At 40.1% G+C, this 20,597-nt stretch overlaps 1 protein-coding gene across 3 annotated transcripts in view; it reads right to left on the bottom strand.

Annotated features, from left to right (window-relative positions):
- Window positions 1–20,597, bottom strand: part of tncb (tenascin Cb) — a 194,080-nt gene that overhangs the window by 60,766 nt on the left and 112,717 nt on the right. For 2 of the 3 annotated variants that reach the window (XM_033618445.2, XM_033618447.2), the window contains exon 11: window positions 5,835–6,110. The exons of the other annotated variant lie outside the window; for it this stretch is intronic. In XM_033618445.2, the coding sequence (XP_033474336.1) occupies window positions 5,835–6,110 (276 nt within the window). The remainder of the gene's footprint in view (window positions 1–5,834; window positions 6,111–20,597) is intronic. 3 annotated transcript variants of the gene reach the window in all.

Raw genomic sequence — 20,597 nt, 5'->3', positions numbered from 1 at the left:
TACTGCTTTGCTCAGTGCCTCCTTGTCCTACTGTAGCTCACTCTGTTTATCATGAGACACGAGACTACAGGAGGGTGAGCTCACAATGGGGATAGTCAGTCTGCCCGCACACACACAGACAGACAGACAGACAGACAGACAGACAGACAGGCCTTCATTTTGCAACACATTTTAGGATGGGTTATGTGGATTGCACTTGACATAATTCAAATTAAACAAATGACATGCTTTCTTCAAATCCATTCATACTTTTTTGCTGAAGAAGTACCAGCCCTGGTCTGACCTATGCCATAGTTTGTGCAAGTCCTTTCAAACCTTTTTCAAACAACAGCTGCTTGTCTTAAAGTAGTGGTCAAATACTACATGGTGCAGACATCTAACCATGTGCATGCAAATGGGTGTGTGTGCACATGTGGTGCTGTAAAAGCTGGTAGTTAAGCAGCAGCTAATAATGGCAGTGATACGAAGAGAGGCCGAGCGACAGCAGGAGTCTACAGCTGCTGGAGAAAAAGCTCTTGCTCCATAGGATGAGTCAGCTGAAGCTAATTAGCTGGAGAAACTTCCGGTAGCAGCACAGATGGATACATGGACTGGACAGAGCTTTAAAAGCAGCCTAGTTAGAAGCAGATATAAGAGGGCGCAGGAAAGCCTCAATAAAGCCCAGCACCACCACTCATTAAAACACTACACCAAATGTGAGGGTCTCAGGGGTCCTTCAGCTAGCCTGAAACCCCTTTTTTTTATTGTGAGGGAAAATACATGAGGCATTTGTTGTGAGAAGAAGCAGTTAAAATGAGAAGCAGAGCAGACAAATCCCAGGGAGCTGTCACTCTTCATTAGCCGCCAGGCAGCTTTAGCTGGTCAGTGGAAGAGAGGGAGGGCCACATCCATCAGCTAACGTGTGCTAGCTTGCAACTGATTTCACTCTCCCACCACCACTTCTACCCCTACATCCCATATCCCTCCACACCCCCAAAAGACCTGAGGGAACACAATCCCCACTCACAAAAGGGAGCCTGTTATTGGAGGAGGTATGTGCTGGCGCCAGCTAACCTGCTGAAAAGGGGGTATGCAAGCAGAAGCCCAGAGCAAGTTCCAGTCTTGCCTGATAATTTTACAAGAGCAGCTTTTTTATGATATAGATCACAACTGAGTCGTACTTGTTCTGGGTGCTGTCCACATCTCTTTGTGGTTCCATCAATCATTTGTTGTATAAAACATAGTTTTCTCAATCCCTTTTCAGAGGATTTTATTTTCCCCACATCTTCCTCCAGTAGACTGACAATGGCTACCATGCATAACATAATCAAATTAGTAAGCACTTGTATTCACAAGTTGGAATGTTTAATGGATTAAGTGATGCTAATGAAAAATGTTAAAATGGTTTTTACCAGCCATTAGCATGCAGACAATGGGCCATGTTGAGCGCATGCCATATTCTGCATGGCCCCAGCACCCACTGGCACCCGAGCACCAGAGCCTAGGGGCAATGGCAGCATGAGAATGAAGAGCAGTCCAGGCTGGGGAACTGGGGATGCATACAGAAGAGAGGCCTCACACAAAGTGACAAAAGCGCCTTGGGTTTTTTTTTTTGTCCTCTGTCAATCCTCCCATCTTTTTTCCACTTGACTGATCCTCATCATTGAAATGCTGAATGAAAATGTTGGAATAGACACTGACATAAAAAAACTACTCAAAAGTGGTTCTTTTTGACATTCTAGTCAAGTCTAAATAGCTTGATAGGGTGATGTTAAGGGAGTCAATCCTCAGATATTTAGATATGTTTATTTGTAAAGATGCTAAGACACCAATAAAAGGCATCATTAGCTGATTTTGCTTTCAGCATTTACAGCCCACTTATTAGGCTCATGCTGTAACCCACAGCATGTTAATCATGGGTAATGACACATTGTTGAAGTGGGTGGGGTAAATGCAACCGTTGTGTCGCAGTTAAACAGCACACTGACGTTTTTTATGTGTTCTTGCCTGTTCACAAAACAGACCAGGTGTTCCACATTCCTAACATTAAAGGAAAGGATATGCGCATGATTGATGGATGATGGGGCGGTGATGTTTGGGGATTTGTATTGTGTACTCTGCTGAATGGAAAGGAGATTTTTTTTTGTTTACCCTGTGAAGAATAACTTCCTCCACAGTGGCTGGTAGCTTGTTTTTATACACACATTTCAAAAAGGTGTTAACAATTTGTGCTCAGAAAATGGGACAAACAAATCCAGCCTCCATCCCTACAGGTACAAACGTTGACAAATTTTCCCCCACAAAGATTTGTCAAATCAGCAAAATGATTAACCTCAACTCGACAAATTATTTATTTATTCTTTTTTTTTTAATTTACCAGGGGGCCCAGGGTGGGGGAGCCCTTCTGTGCAGAGTTTGCATGTTCTCCCCGTGTCATGGGTTTTCTGAAGGTACTCTGGCTTCCTCCCACAATCCAAAGACATGCAGGTTAGGTTACCTGGTGACTCTAAATTGCCCGTAGGTGTGAATGTGAGCGTGAATGGATGTCTGGCTCCATATGTTAGCCCTGCGATAGTCTTGCAACCTGTCCAGGGTGTCCCTCACTTGCCCAATGTCAGCTGGGATTAGACTCACAAGTCAGTCTTTAGACGCTTTGCTTAAATAAAGACTGATGACTTTCTCCCTGATTTTGTGTTTAGATGGGCGGATACAATTTCAGAGTTTAAAAAAACTCCCTACGTTGCAGAACCAATAGTAAATCTGCAGGGCGGTCCTTCGGTGGCTCGCTGAACTCTTGTGCTTGTAAACATAGTCCCACTAGAAACACGTGTAGCGGTACAAAATGGCTCAGCCGCGCTCGCAGAAAACGCCGTCAAAGTTAGTGGATGTTTGTCGCGTTTGCGGTGACACATTCTCGTCAACTAAAAGAAACAAACATAATCATGACTGATCCGTCCGGCCGGACTATAGATGGAATCGCCTTGTTGTTTACAAATACTTCCAGGTAGAAAACCAACAGAGCTTTTAGCTATATATATATATATATATATATATATATATATATATATATATATATATATATATATATATATATATATATATATACACAGTACAGGCCAAAAGTTTGGACACACCTTCTCATTCAATGCGTTTTCTTTATTTTCATGACTATTTACATTGTAGATTCTCACTGAAGGCATCAAAACTATGAATGAACACATGTGGAGTTATGTACCTAACAAAAAAAGGTGAAATAACTGAAAACATGTTTTATATTCTAGTTTCTTCAAAATAGCCACCCTTTGCTCTGATTACTGCTTTGCACACTCTTGGCATTCTCTCCATGAGCTTCAAGAGGTAGTCACCTGAAATGGTTTCCACTTCACAGGTGTGCCTTATCAGGGTTAATTAGTGGAATTTCTTGCTTTATCAATGGGGTTGGGACCGTCAGTTGTGTTGTGCAGAAGTCAGGTTAATACACAGCCGACAGCCCTATTGGACAACTGTTAAAATTCATATTATGGCAAGAACCAATCAGCTAACTAAAGAAAAACCAGTGGCCATCATTACTTTAAGAAATGAAGGTCAGTCAGTCTGGAAAATTGCAAAAACTTTAAATGTGTCCCCAAGTGGAGTCGCAAAAACCATCAAGCGCTACAACGAAACTGGCACACATGAGGACCGACCCAGGAAAGGAAGACCAAGAGTCACCTCTGCTTCTGAGGATAAGTTCATCCGAGTCACCAGTCTCATAAATCGCAAATTAGCAGCTCAGATCAGAGACCAGATGAATGCCACACAGAGTTCTAGCAGCAGACCCATCTCTAGAACAACTGTTAAGAGGAGACTGCGCCAATCAGGCCTTCATGGTCAAATAGCTGCTAGGAAACCACTGCTAAGGAGAGGCAACAAGCAGAAGAGATTTGTTTGGGCCAAGAAACACAAGGAATGGACATTAGACCAGTGGAAATCTGTGCTTTGGTATGATGAGTCCAAATTTGAGATCTTTGGTTCCAACCGCCGTGTCTTTGTGAGACGCAGAAAAAGTAAACGGATGGATTCCACATGCCTGGTTCCCACTGTGAAGCATGGAGGAGGAGGTGTGATGGTGTGGGGGTGTTTTGCTGGTGACACTGTTGGGGATTTATTCAAAATTGAAGGCACACTGAACCAGCATGGCTACCACAGCATCCTGCAGTGACATGCCATCCCATCCGGTTTGCGTTTAGTTGGACGATCATTTATTTTTCAACAGGACAATGACCCCAAACACACCTCCAGGCTGTGTAAGGGCTATTTGACCAAGAAGGAGAGTGATGGAGTGCTGCGGCAGATGACCTGGCCTCCACAGTCACCGGACCTGAACCCAATCCAGATGGTTTGGGGTGAGCTGGACCGCAGAGTGAAGGCAAAGGGGCCAACAAGTGCTAAACACCTCTGGGAACTCCTTCAAGACTGTTGGAAAACCATTTCAGGTGACTACCTCTTGAAGCTCATGGAGAGAATGCCAAGAGTGTGCAAAGCAGTAATCAGAGCAAAGGGTGGCTATTTTGAAGAAACTAGAATATAAAACATGTTTTCAGTTATTTCACCTTTTTTTGTTAAGTACATAACTCCACATGTGTTCATTCATAGTTTTGATGCCTTCAGTGAGAATCTACAATGTAAATAGTCATGAAAATAAAGAAAACGCATTGAATGAGAAGGTGTGTCCAAACTTTTGGCCTGTACTGTATATATATATATATATATATATATATATATATATGTACATACACATCACATTTTTTACATCACTGTATCACCGTTTAGACTAATCCGATGTTTGTAAAGTCTATAAACACAATGACTGAACAAACATTACTATTTCTTAGCCGTTAGCGGTGTCTGTAATAACTAGGTAATAACTCATTAAACGGTCCATGAAAAAAATATTTTTTCCAGCGGATATCTTAGTTACAACATGATTGAGCTAGCAAAGCAGTTTTGTGTTGCTATGTGTGGTATTTATTCAGTTTTGGGAAATCACGATGTCTAGAAAGCATCAGTGGCTACAGCTGACAGGGACAGGTAACAGCAGCAGCAAAGCTAACATCAGGACGTCATCTGTTAAAAGCCTCCTGTTGTCGGATACGACATGAAACTACTCCAGTTAGCTCAATCATGTTGTAACTAAGACATCCGCTGGAAAAAATATTTTCTTCACAGATGAGCACACGTTTGATAAACAGAGTTTAATCTCTCGGCATCCATTTTCAAGCTCTCTGTGTGTTTGTTTCCTTGCGGACGAGAAAAGGGGGAGCGCACGTTTCCGAGAAGGCATGTCCTTTTCAAAAATGCAAGAGGCGTTGCTTTGTTGCCGGCCGTTTTCACCGGTGTGTTAAACACACTTTAGAAAGGAGTGTCCCCAGACTATCAGAAGGCGGAGATCTCTGATTGTCTGGTGGAGACTAGCTGGGATAGGCTCCAGCGACCCCCAACAGAATAAGCGGTTACGGAAAATGAATGAATGAAATTTTTTACTAGATGTTCTTAAAATCAACTGAACTTCTTTTGAAGCTAGTAATAGTGGCAAATTTAACTTACTGAGATAGACATTTTTTAAAGGGCATAGGAAAATAGACAGCGTAAATTGAAGTCTGGCAGTGTGCAAAAAAACCTGTATCACCTATTAGAGTCAATTAAACTAATAAAGTCAGCCACACCAGAGCTGAATACACAAACACCCTTGACAGCTGCAAGCAACTGTTATTCAGAAGGTCCACACAGATCAACAGCGGTAAATCCACTGTGTGCAGCAGGAGGAGAAGGAAGCAAAGGAAAGAGTGAGGCCTCAGCATTGACAGTGTTGATACCTGTGATGGTGTCTGCAAAGACAGGGTCTAAGAGGAGCCCCCTGTACACCCCGAACAGATTGGCCCTGTACCAGGTGGCAGAGGAGAGACCAGAGATGGTGAGGCTGCGAGCATCGGCAGGCACCGTGTGGTTTTGCCACTCAGCGCCCGTCTCTGCATCAGTAACCTCAATCAAAAAGGCCTCGAACGTCCCATCCTCAGTTGACCAGGACAGGAGGAAGCTGTCCCACGATATGTCGCTGACAGTGACGTTGGTCACCACAGGCTTCTCCTCCTCTGGGTGATGACAAACACATCAACATGGAGTTACAGGACCTGAACAGACCTACAGAATGAAGTAACCATTGGGCTGATACAGGTTTTTCATTGGCATGCCTGGAATTATTTGGACTAAAACCCAAATTTTAAATTTTCAAAAATCCAGAGTTGGCCCCATATATCAGTCTAACCTTACAACACATAAACATACAGTACATGGATCAGATTCTTGGGTTCCATTTGAACTGTTCTTATTGGCAATAATGTACATTATGAAACATTAAACAAAGAAGACTGAGCTTATGCTCAACAGTGGATGAGTCTTCCTTGGAAAAATCAGCTGCAACAAAGGGGGTGACACTGATGATCTCTCATTTGTATTTCAATCGTATCATTTCGCTGTCAAAAGAAAAAAGAGAAAAAGCCTCCACTTTCTGTAGGGTGGAAATATTCCCTTATTTCCACTACAGAAGGCCAGAGGGGAAAAAAACAGCCTCATTATCAAGTGCTGCCTATAGCCATCTCCTCTATATTACCATATAAGTGGGACTTAAAGATATAAAGCAGCGGGCAGACATGCTGATGCAGCTTATGCTCATTAATGGCTGTGAATGAGCCATTGACATTTGAAGGTTCAGTGTAGCCAGACCAGTATGGCAGAAGTGCGTTGTCCACTTCAAACTTAAGAGGCAGCCATGCAGCAGAGCCATGTGCAGCAGACTCTAATTGGAGTCTCTTTTGTCGATTGAAAAAAGATGGAGAGAGATGGCACAGGTAAACTTTAAGGCTCCATTATCCTCTCTGAAATCAGCTGACCATTGCTTATGAAAGCTTATATGGATATGGAAAATGCATTTACAGGGTATGTGAGTGTGGGGGGGATTTGAGTCAATTTTGTTCATAGCTGCAATCATTTCTCCTGAAGTTGCAACAAAGATGCAATAATACTTCTTAGCTACACTTCACTTTATGTCCCCCTACTTAGCTTTTATAAGCAATATATGAAATTTATGATTAGCTTCTCAATGTTATAATAATAATAATAACTGAATATTTGTTTCATTACACACTATTAATAAAGTAATGTAACAGTAATGTAGCTGTAAGTGAATATTAGTGCATATCTACTGTATCCCGTGAAAAGTGTAGGCTGCTTTATAAACACAATAAACACAACATTTTAAAACATTATAATGATATAATAAAATATTCCTTCATATGAGAATGTAGGATAACTCACAAACACTGTATATTAATATACACTTAAAAATGGCCTTGCAGCTAAGAAGGAATACATTGTATTATGTTATAAACCATGTATTTTATGTTGGTATACTATTAATAAATGCTAAATAGGGTTGTTCCCCTTAAGACAGACATTATACCTGGCTAAAAGTCTTGAAGATTTTTAGATTTTTAAGAAGTTCTAAGCTGTCCCCTTCTCTGATGTTATCAAGTAAAAAAAGCATATTTTTCATTAACTAAGAGAATCTAATCATGCTGATTTATACTGGTTTTATTAGCCCAGGTTTAGCAATGTCCAATTTCTTTCTTTTTTTTTGCATTGCAATTGCATTTTATTGGGTTTTTCTTTTTTGCATGTGTCAATACAATCATCATCGTTTACACACAAAAAAAAAAGAACAAAGCTAAAAAAACATTTACTCATTCCTTTACTCCATACCTTCCCCACCCATCATATGTACATATTCAGCATTCTCTTTGTCCTACCAACATCATTTCATTATAATCTTAATTCAAATACAAAAATATATTCTCTCATAACCTACATACACACAAGAAATATCCATGAATTAATCTAAAACAATATCTGCTCTTCTATCTTTTTTATATTATTAACAAGTTTGCCCCATATCTTATCAAATTTCATTGACTGACCTTTAACATTATACATTATTTTTTCTGGAGTGCAGTGTGAGAGTAGTTCTTGCCACCATTGTGTTATTGGAGGTGCATATTTGGATTTCCAATTAACTAATATGCATTTTTTTGCTGCTGTCATTATTAATAATATTATTTTTTTTCATCATTATTAACTTCTTTACACATTTCTACATCACCCAAAATTGATATTCTGGGGTCCAGGATAATTCTTTTCTGTAATATTTTGGATGTATATTTATAACTTTATTCCAAAATCCTTCCAAGTGTGTGCACCTCCAAAACATGTGTATCATATCACCATTATCTGCATTACATCTTGGGCATTTAGATGGTGTGTTAGGGCTAAACTGCTGCAGCCTGTGGGGAGTATAATACACACGGTGAAATATGTTAAACTGCATAAGTCTATGTTTGGTGTTAACCAAACTTTTTTGTGACTTCTCCAATAGATCTTCCCATTCCTTCAGTGTGTATTTGTGTCCCACATCTTTTTCCCACTTATATTTATGTTGTGCTGAATTATGGCTCATTCCATTGTTTATAGTATTATACAATCTTGATATTAATCCCTTTTGTACCTTTGCTTTCAACATAGTTTCTTCTATTGGAGTATCTGAAATACTGGGATAGTCCATTACGATGTTTGATTTGACCCAACTTCTTATTTGCAGAAATTTAAAAAAGTGTGTGCCTGGAAGTTGATATCGATCTCTCAAAAAATGAAATCGGCAAATATATCATTATCACAGAGATCGCCTAGCTCTTTGACTCCCTTTTCTTTCCACCTAAGCATGATACCATCTATAATATTGTCTGGGACTAATAGATTAATCCATAATGGACTATGTTTAAATAAAACATTCCGTAGTCCCAATAGTTTGTGGCTTTCCTGCCAACATTCAAATGTATGGCACACAATCTGGTTTTTAGTAAGCTTGTGCAGGTTCTTTAATGAGCCTATGAACGGGATTGTACTCTAAGGGATAGGGTCAACAATCTGCTGTTCTATGGTTAACCAAGTTGGACTTATAGTATCTCTCTGAAACCAAAACCATACTGCCCGTAATTGCGATGCCAAATAATATATTTTAAAATTAGGTAAGTTTAAGCCTCCTTTATGTAATGGGGCTTGTAATGTTGTGATCTTCACGCTGGTGTTTGTTCCAGCCCATAAGAACTTAGACATAATTTTATTTATTTCTGTGAACATTTTGAACGGACATTTTACTGGGATTGTTTGGAACAAATACATGAATTTTGGCAACACATTCATTTTAATGATGTTAATCCTTCCGATTAATGATGTGGATAAAGCTGTCCATTTCTGCAAATCATGTTTAACCTTCTCCAGTAATGGCAGATAGTTTGCTTGGTAGACTTTGCTCAAATCGTTTGTAATAAATATTCCTAAATATTTTAGTACTTTTGGTTGCCATTTGAATTGAGACAGCAGTTGGTGAGCGTTAACCTGTGTGTGGTCATTTAGAGGCATTACTTCTGTTTTTTCATAGTTAAGTTTGTAACCCGCTAATTTGCTGTATTCCTGTAATATTGTAAATAATTCTGGTAACGACTGGTCTGGTTTTGTAATATACAGCAATAAATCATCCGCGTATAGTGTAAAGTTTTCACCTCTTCCGTACCAAGTTTTATTCCATTAATATTTGTGTTAGTTCTAATTACTGCTGCCAGAGGCTCTACTGCAAGGGCAAATAATAATGGTGATAAGGGACACCCCTGCCTGGTGCCTCTTCCTAGGGAGAAGGGTTTTGATAAAATTCTGTTTGTAAGAATTTGCGCTTTGGGGTTTCTGTATATTAATTTTATATAATTTACAAATGTTTCACCAAAGTTCATGTGCTGCATAGTCCTAAATAAAAAGTCCCATTCAATAGTGTCATATGCTTTTTCTGCATCCATCACCATTACAAATATGGGATCCGTTACACTTTTGGATCTCTCTATTATATGAAATAATTTGCAAATGTTATCTGCTCCTTGTCTATGTTGAATAAAACCTGTCTGGTCCTTATGGATCAGTGAGTTTATGACTGATTCCAATCTGAGTGACAACATTTTAGAGTACAATTTGAAATCAACATTAAGCAATGATAGCGGTCTATATGATCCACATAAGTTTTCATCTTTGGATGGTTTGTGAAAAACATTGATTGTTGCCCCTTTCAGTGTTGGGGGTAGTTGTCCTTTTTGGAGGGAGTCATTAAGCATATTTAGATATGGGCTGAGAAGCCTTTCCCGAAATTTCTTTAAAAACTCTATTGTGAAGCCATCTGGGCCCAGGGCTTTCCCTAGTTGTAAATGGTCCATTGACTTTAAAATTTCAATTGCTGTAAAATGTCCCTCAAGTTTTTCTTTTGAATCTTCAGATAATCTGGGCAGAGATGCTTTATTCAAAAACTGATCGCACATGGTTCAGGGCTTGATGCTAACTTTTTTCCCAAGGAGCACATGTGTTCCTAAGTTGAAAAAGTAAGGAGCGCACAAAGAACTTTAGGGGCACAATGTAAATTGATCAAATAATGTGTTTTCCGTAATAAACGTGATGCAAATAGACATTTACAAGCAAAATTATTTAATAAATTTGTATACAAAATGTACAGAAAGGTAAAATCATCAAGTTTTGAAAAAGTATTGCAATTTAATTTTGTCTTTAATGTTATTATCTTACATATATTATCTTTGTAATAATATTTATCTTATATAATGTTATTACTATCCTAAAACATTCTCCAGGTCCTCTGAAACTCTGCAGGACTTAAGCTTAAGTCTCTTTCACACAGAGCTTTCGCGGCGCCCACTGCGGGGTAAGGCGCAGAGGACAGGATTTGGGGGAGTACAGGCTTGTTCAGGAGCTACAGCTCCATGGTGACCGCTTTCGGGTCTACTTCAGGCTCTTCTCTGCTATTGGACGCGCCATGCCGAGGTATTGTCACAGCGCGTTGCGGTGAAATTAAAAAAAATTCAATCTGAGCGCAGGCTGGCAGCGCATGCCGCTCAGCTCGGCGGCAGAGCAGTGTGCTCTTGCGCCGCAGTAGCACATACACAATGAATGGGCTCGTCGGCGGAGGTCTGCGCTTTGCGCGCTGTGTGCGAAAAGGGCTTTATTTCCACCCTGCCCAGCAGCAGTACCGTGGCGAACGGTCCCTGAAGGCCTCTACACATGATCAGCTGTAAAACCGCTTTGCGCTGGCTGTCCCATTGTTTGTCTATGGAGAGGGCAGCAACACCTGACAAAGCGGCACCGCTACCCTTGGCGTCGCGCACGATATTCATTGTGCTGACAGTGGCTTGGAAAACCGCCCATAACCGTGTCACACAGGGAAGAGGGAAAAGGGAAGGCTGCTGGAGTTCCTCCAACAGTTGCGGTTAGATTATCATATTTTTTTTTATTGACAAAAATATAGGCTGCTTCAGCTGATTTTTTTATGCGCACATGTGCCCCTAAATATTTTTTACAGTTCGCACACACCTATTTTTAGTCGCAAATGCGAGTCAAACGCTCGCACTGTCGAGCCCTGTGGTTACATTTAATTTACCTTTAGATTGATACAAATCTTGATAAAATGATTCAAAGCACTTATTAATTTCTTCTGGGTCATGTACCATTTCCCCTTCTTTATTTTTTGTTGAGTGAATTATTTTAGCATTTTCCTCCTTCTTAATTTGCCAGCTGAGTAGTTTGCCCGTTTTGTCTCCGTTTTCATAATAATGATATTGAGTTCTTGCCATGTCAGCTTCTGTCCTTTTGGTTGTCAACATATTATATTCCAGTCTTTTCTGGGTGAGGGTACAAGCTATCTCTGTGTTTTTAGTATTTGCATGTTGTTTTTCAAGCTTATGAATTTCTTCTTCTAATGTATTCAGGGTTTTTTTGTCTTTTTTGTTTTTATTTACCACGAGATTATCTGTCCTCTCAAAAATGCTTTTAACGATTCCCAAATCATACTAGGTGAAGATGAGTTCATATTTATTTGCAGAAATTGATCTATCTCATGCTCTATATATGTAATAAATTCAGGATCATTTAAAAGGTAATTTTTATACAATGTCCAATCTCTGTCTGAAACGTCTGATATTTCTGCTCCAGTACAACAGCGATTAATGGAATTTCATTTGTGGTGCTTAAAACATTAAAAAACACCTTTAGAATATTAAAGCACTTCCAGAAATATACTGTTAAACACATTCCAACAAATCACATGCACAGATCACATGCAGGACAATTATCATGCTTTTTATTCTATTTATGCTTTATGTTCTCAGTTGTTCATAAAGTAAGACACTCCAACATGATTCCCAAAGTGATGTCAATAGATGAATGGAATGAAATGGCTTCCTGTGTTTTGAGTGGACACTGGTGTTTTGTGCTGGTGATAAAACATATAAAAGACTTTCTGGACATCTCCATCTCCTTCGGATTTTTATTAATGTAATATACAACTGCAGTTTAACATGTTAATTCATTTTCTTCATTTAAACAAATATGGGTACTTACTGTTGGGCCTACTGCTGAAATCATTATCATTTCTGCATGTCTGTTGTCACTGTTCCTGAGGCATAACTCTTCCACAATCAAATTGTGATAATCCTCAGTTTGTTTTAACATCTGTCATTGTGTATCTTTATTTTTAGAAGCCCTTTTTGGCTTGGTATTGATTTTCAGCAGGTTACTTAAACAACTTTGTGAAATGCTCATAAAAAAAAGTGTAACCCTCTTTGTGATTGTCAGGGACAACTCCTTCCAAACCTCATCTCAGTTCGCCTTACCCCTCCTCCTAAAAACAGTGCCATCAGTGTTTGCACTATGTGTCTGGAGACGATAAAGGCTGCAGATCAGCCCAGGCACGGATTAGAGGACTGCTGATCTTGGAGACAATGTTTTAACAGGAGTCCCAGCATGTGGCCTTTTATCTGACACAGTCACAGTTCATCGTGGTCAAATAGTACAAAACTAGAGCGCTGGGGGGGGGGGGTGGTCACGCAAACAATTATCACATGAATGAACATTGTGCGGGGTATACACTTGTCCATACAAACTCTCAGCCTCACACACACACACACACACACACACACACACACACAGCACTCTGTATCCTGTTTTCTTTGGAGGTGTGCAATCCACACATTTAACAAACGACAGTTATTCAGCTTTTCCCTCATGTCATATCGATTTTTGCCCATAGCCACGCATTAAATGGGCACTCGTTGCATAACTGGAAGATTTACTTGAGCAATGTTTGGCTTGGAGGCACCCTGACCACAGCCTAAGGAATGTACCACAATCACCTCATTTGTCTTTTCTTGTGTTGGTTTAAAAACCTGGGGTAAAAGAAAAATAATCCCATATGCTATAAATGGGCCGTGTGTGTGTGTGTGTGTGTGTGTGTGTGTGTGTGTGTGTGTGTGTGTGTGTGTGTGGGGGGGGGGGGTGACTTACATTGAGAAGCTTACAATGAATTCAATTCATTGCCTCTGTTTGGCTGCAGTTCTGAAGAACAAAAAACTGAACCTATGGTTAATGACAACTTGTGTTCATCTTGAACCCTGTACTGGGGAAACAGTGGACTACATTCAGAAGAGCCCATGTCTCAGACACATAATATGGGTAAATATCCTGCATGCCTAGTCTGAGCCTAGCTACTGATATAGTCAAAGGCAAAACTTCCTCACCTCTCTGTTTCGATTTTAGGGGTCAGCTCATCCAAAGGATAAAAACAATGCTCACTTTCTTTTAGTGAGCAAGTGTTAAGCCATGCAGATCAATTTGTTTGTGTCTGTCCAGATTTTACAATATTTTAATGTGATATTCAAAGGAACTTGCAACTAGTTCTGGAAAAGCCTTGCAGAAGGTTAATAACTCAAGGCAAAGTCCTGCACGGGTCCAGTTTTCAAGATCCGCCCCGACCCGACCCGGTGACGTACAAACCCGCACCCGAACCGCAAACCCACGCATCAGGCCAATTAGTACTGCAACCCGGTCCGACCCGTTGAAACACGACCTGCAGCCCGACCCGTAACCCAGATTTAAAGTAATCATTTTGGGTCATATTGGCTGAATATTGAATAGCATATCGCCACAGTTAAGGTGCCAGTAAGTAAACAACGACCTGAATGAAGCAGCTCTCACAATAAAAACCTGACTTCAGCTCCGTCATCATCATCTGTTCTTCTCCCATACGAGTGTAAAAGCACTCGTTTGTTACGTTTAATGCTTTTAAACTTTTCATCTATGTAAAGGAACTTTACATGTGTAATAATAGACTTACTTTCTGTCCAGAGCGACGTTCAGCAGTTACGAGCCGTCACGTGTTTTTAGAATCCATCGAGGAGAGAAGTAATCCATCAGGGAAACACTTCAGAAACAGTATAAAGTGATAGTTGTATGTTTTATGCACTTATTTCTCAAATACCTAAACACCATGACTTCTGTTTTCTTTTCATTAAAATTTAAAAAGTTCAGGGCATCCAGGTCTTAATGTCTTCGAGAAATAACAGAAGTGGTTTAAGCGAGAAAGCATCTTTCTTCTTCAATGGCACATATCTGACTATCGTCAGCATAACAATGGAAAGAAATACCATGCTTTCTAAGGATGAAACCCAGAGGCAGTAAATAGAGTGAGAAAAGCAGGGGCCCTAAAATTGAACCCTGTGGAACCCCATATGACAGAGGAGCAGAGCAGGATTCAGAACCACCAACGCTTACACACATAGTTCTGTCTGCCAGATAAGACCTAAACCACTCCAGAGCACTACCACAGATGCCCACTAGGTGCCGTAACCGCGCCACTAAGATATTGTGGTCCACAGTATCAAAGGCCCCTGTTAGGTCCAGCAGAACAAGAATCACATAGTCGCCAGAGTCATTTGCCAGGAGGATGTCATAAAAACTCTTAATAATGCAGACTCTGTGCTATGCAGTGTTTTAAAACCAGATTGAAAGACCTTCAGGATATCATGCTCATCCATAAAGAAGTTTAACTGAGCATGAACAGCTTTCTCCAGGATTTTCGGGATAAAAGGCAGCTTGGAGATGGGCCTGAAATTGGCCAGCAGTGTGATCGAGGCCAGGTTTCTTTAGCAGGGGTTGCACTACTGCATGTTTAAAACTTAGGGGGACAACACCACAAGACAGACTGCTATTAATAATGGCCAGAACCGACTGTCAGCGTCACCTGGAGAACCTGATGGCTTAATATGGCCAACCACGTCTTCTAAAAACTCCCAAGTCACAGGCTCAAACTTATCAAACACAGCCAAGCTAGAAGCAGAGACAGAGGGGTCAGAGGCAGGAGTTGAGATAAAAGCCCTTGTCACATTGTCACAGATCTCCATGTTAGACACAGACAAACCATATGAGAGGATGAGGTCTAATGTATGTCCATGTTCATGTGTGGGACCACACACACTGTACCAAATTAAAAGAGTCAATAAGGCTTAAAAAGTCCTTCACCAATGGCTTATCAGGACAACACACATGGATATTAAAATCTCCAACAAAAATGGCACGGTCATAATTAGGTTTAATTTCAGCCAGAAGATCAGCTGTCAGTGTCTTAAAGTATAACTAGGCTGCTTCTTAGAGCGTACCTCCTGTTCACTTACGTCCTTTACGTACTTTGCCCGGACTTCCAGTGTAACTCCTGGTCATTTCCCACCTACTTTCTCCAGTCTTACAGCATAACTCGCGGCCACTTACCATGTAATTTGCGGTGTAGCTTCCCTCTATACCACACTAACTTGGCGTTGCGACCTACCTGTAACTGTAAAGTGCTACAGTTGTTTTGCCTTGAGGTCGTTGCCGTTTGTATTTGTGTTAGTAGTGTACTGTATACATTTGCACCATTACAGTTGGTTATGGATGTTATTAACGATGAATAGTCAAGCGTCACACAGCGTGTGTACTGGTGTAGCCTACAATTTCGAAATATGTGTGTTAACAGCATACATGATTTTGTTATTGATAGTTTAGTTGAAAAATGTTAAACAAATGGTTAAAAACATTAACTTTGTAGTTCAAAAGGAAATGCATATTATTTGTAATTGATTAATATGCTTAATAATCACATTATGGATTAAAAGGCTAATAATTCATGATGTGAAATGTAAAGACAGTTATGCTGTAAGACTGGAGAAAGTAGGTGGGAAATGACCAGGAGTTACACTGGAAGTCTGGGCAAAGTAGGACGTAAGTGAACGGGAGGTACGCTCTAAGAAGCAGCCTAGTTATACTGTAAGACACGGGGAAATACGTGTGGGAAGTGAGCGGGAGTTACACTGTACGTCTGTGGAAGTTGGGGTAAGGTAGGTGGTAAGTGAACGGGAGGTACACACTAAGGACGCGGGCCGTATTATGTAGTGTTACCAAATAGTTCATGAGTCACGCTTGATCCTTTACAAGGGACGCGCGCTGCTGGCGATGAGACAGTTGCAGTAAGTGAGTTGTGTCATTTCCGGTGTTTCTGTGACAGCGTCTCTGTACTGCTCTAGTAAATTCTACTAGCCTGCTTTCTGCTTTCTCACTTCAGTTGCTTTAACATCTACTTCAAGTCTTAACCCACACTAGTTCTGTTTAAGCACTTATAGCTCTCCTCCTTTTTACGACTTCCCTGCTAATCTCTTAGCTGTTGTTTGCATGTTACTAGCCTTGGTAGCTACATTTGCTTAACAGTTAGCGATGGCTTCTCCCTCTGCTCTTTCTTGCTCGGTGTGCCAAATGTTTAGCTATGCCTCTGCCTCCTTTAGCGACAGTGGTAATTGTAACAAGTGTAGCTTATTTGCTGCGTTGGAGGCGAGGCTTAGTGAATTAGAAGCGCGGCTCCGCACCATGGAAAATCATTCAGTAGCTGCGGTAGTTAGCCAGTCCCCTGTAGCCGGTACGGAGCCACATGGCATAGCCTAGCGGTCCTCCAGTAACACCTGTTCAGCCGGGAGGCTGGGTAACTGTTCGTGAGAGGCGCAGCTCCAAGCCGAAGCCCACGGTTCACCACCAGCCTGTTCACATTTCAACCTCTTTTCCCCACTCAGCGACACACCCGCTGAGGACAAAACTCTGGTTATTGGCAGCTCTATTCTGAGGAACGTTAAGTTAGCAACACCAGTGGCCATAGTCATAGTCTGGGGCCAGAGCGGGTGACACTGAGTCAAATTTAAAACTGCTGGCTAAAGCTAAACATAGATTCAGTAAGACTGTTATTCACGTCAGCGGCAATGACACCCGGTTACGCCAATCGGAGGTCACTAAAATTAATATCGCCTCAATGTGTGAATACGCAAAAACGATGTCGGACTCCGTAGTTTTCTCTGGACCCCTCCCAAATCTGACCACTGATGACATGTTTAGCCGCATGTCATCATTTAATCGCTGGCTGTCCAGGTGGTGTCCAGCAAGCAAACAATGTGGGTTTCGTCAATAATTGGCAAACTTTCTGGGGAAAACCTGGTCTTATTAGGAGAGACGGCATTCATCCCACTTTGGATGGAGCTGCTCTCATTTCTAAGAACCTGGCAAATTTTATTAGTAATTCAAATCCCTGAAAACCCAGAGTTGAGCTCAGGACTCAGAGTCGCAGTCCTATACGCTTCTCTGAGCTTCTAGTGCAAACCCACCCATACATACATACATACATATATATATATGTGTGTATATATATATATATATATATATATATATATGTATATATATATATATATGTATATATATATATATGTATATATATATATATATATATGTACACACATACATACATATACACGTATATATATATATATATATATATTTATATATATACATATATATATTTATATATATATATATATATATATATATATATTTATATATATATAAATATATATATATATATATATATATTTATATATATATAAATAAATATAATAGTTTTCATAGCTTTATACAAACGGTGTCTGTCCCCCGACTACCTAAATTATTTATATCCAAAATTAAACAAAGAGGAGTTGTGCATAACAACCTTATAAAAATTAAAACCTCATCTGTGACAGAAAGACAAAACAGGAGAATTAAATGGGGACTGTTAAATATCAGGTCTCTATCGTCTAAAGCAGTGTTAGTAAACAAATTCATATCAGATAATCATATTGATTTACTCAGTCTCACTGAAACCTGGCTGTGTCAAGATGAATGTTAGTCTAAATGAATCCACTCCTCCCAGTCATAATAATACCCACATTCCTCAAGGCAGCGGCCGAGGAGGGGGAGTTGCAGCCATTTTTAACTCTAGTCTGTTAATCAGCCCTAAACCTAAACTAGATTATAATTCATTTGAAAGCCTCGTTCTTAGTCTTTTACATCTGACCTGGAAAACCTCGCAACCACTTTTATTTGTTATAGTGTACCGTGCTCCTGGCCCGTACTCTGAATTTGTATCTGAATTCTCAGAGTTTTTATCCAGTTTAGTTCTTAAATCAGATAAAGTTATTATTGTAGCCGATTTTAACATTCATGTCAACGTTGATAATTTTTTTAAATTTTATTCATTTATTTTTTTATATACTTTATTAATCCCAGAGGGGAAATTAAATTTTTCACTCTGTTGTCAATTACACACAGGTCCAAACACACACATGCACAAACAGGACCTATACATGCACTAAGTGGAGAGATGTCAGAGTAGGCTGCCCATGACAGGCGCTCCGAGCGGTTGGGGGGTTCGGTGCCTTGCTCAGGGGCACCTCGGCAGTGCCCAGGAGGTGAACTGGCACCTCTCCAGCTACCAGTCCACGCTCCATATTTTGGTCCGGACGGGGAGTTGAACAGGCGACCCTCCAGTTCCCAACCCAAGTCCCTATGGACTGAGCTACTGCCGCCCTGGCTACCGCGTTTATCTCATTATTAGACTCCATTGGCTTCAGTCAGGGTGTACACGAACCCACTCACTGTTTTAACCATACCCTCGATCTAGTTCTGACGTATGGAATTGAAATTGATAATCCAACAGTCTTTCCACAGAATCCCTCACTATCGGATCATTATTTGATTACTTTTGATTTCTTTTTACTCGATTACACACCACTCAGCAACAGTTACTATACTAGATGTTTATCAGATAGTGCTGTCGCAAAATTTAAGGAAAAGATTACTCCATCGTTAAATTCAATACCATGTCCTTCAGTAACAGAGGTTTCCCGTGCCGACTTTAACCTCTCCCGAATTGATCATCTTGTCGATAGCGCCGTAGGCTTGCTGTGAACAACACTCGACTCTGTAGCTCCTCTTAAAAAGAAGTTAACAAAGCAAAGAAAGTTAGCTCCTTGGTATAACTCTCAAACCCGTAACTTAAAACAAATTTCGCGAAAATTTGAAAGGAATTGGCGATTAACCAAACTGGAAGAATCTCATTTAATCTGGGCAGACAGTCTCAAAATGTATAAGAGGGGCCTCCGCAATGCCAGAGCAAACTATTACCCAGCATTAATAGAAGAAAACAAGAATAACCCCAGGTTTCTTTTCAGCACTGTAGCCAGGCTGACTGAGAGTCAAAGCTCTATTGAGCCTTGTATTCCTCTAGCCCTTAGCAATAATGATTTTATGAGCTTTTTTAATGACAAAATTCTATTAGAGGCAAAATTCATGACCTCCTGTCCTCAGATAGTACCTATCTAACCTCAAACACAGCTGTAAGACCTAATATATTGCTTCTCCCCAATTTCTCTTCAAGAATTGACCGCAGTGATTTCTTCATCTAAATCATCAACGTGTCTCTTAGACCCCATCCCAACTAGGCTACTTAAGGAGGTCTTTCCTTAAGTTAACACTCATATATTAGATATGATCAATATATCCTTATTAACAGGCTATGTACCACAGTCTTTTAAGGTAGCTGTAATTAAACCTCTCCTAAAAAAGCCCACCCTGGATCCAGAGGTGTTAGCCAACTATAGACCAATATCTAATCTTCCCTTTATGTCAAAGATCCTTGAGAAAGTAGTCGCAGATCAGCTGTGTGATTTTCTCCAGGATAATAATTTATTCGAGGAATTTCAGTCAGGATTTAGAGTGCATCATAGCACTGAGACAGCACTAGTTAAAATTACAAATGACCTTCTGATTGCTTCAGACAAAGGACTCATCTCTGTACTTGGTTTATTAGATCTTAGTGCGGCGTTTGACACAATTGACCATCAAATTCTGCTACAGAGACTGGAACACTAAATTGGCCTAAAAGGTTCTGCACTAAGCTGGTTTAAATCTTATTTATCTGATCGTTTTCAGTTTGTTCACGTTCATAATGAATCATCCTTACGTACTAAAGTTTGTTTTTCAGTTCCGCAAGTTCTGTGCTCGGACCAATCCTATTTACTCTATATATGCTTCCTTTAGGTAACATCATTAAATCACTCTGTAAATTTCCATTGTTATGTGGATGATACACAGTTGTATTTATCGATGAAGCCAGAAGAAAGTAATCAATTAACTAAACTTCATAATTGCCTTAAAGACATAAAAACCTGGATGAGCACTAATTTCCTGATGTTAAATTCAGACAAAACTGAAGTTATTGTTCTTGGCCCCAAACAAATCAGAGACTCTTTATCTGATGACAT

The sequence above is a fragment of the Epinephelus lanceolatus genome, chromosome 9 (assembly GCF_041903045.1).
Source record: "Epinephelus lanceolatus isolate andai-2023 chromosome 9, ASM4190304v1, whole genome shotgun sequence".
Taxonomy (NCBI): domain Eukaryota; kingdom Metazoa; phylum Chordata; class Actinopteri; order Perciformes; family Serranidae; genus Epinephelus; species Epinephelus lanceolatus.
Note: the sequence above shows the minus strand (reverse complement) of the source record. Positions and strands in the feature narration are given on the sequence as shown.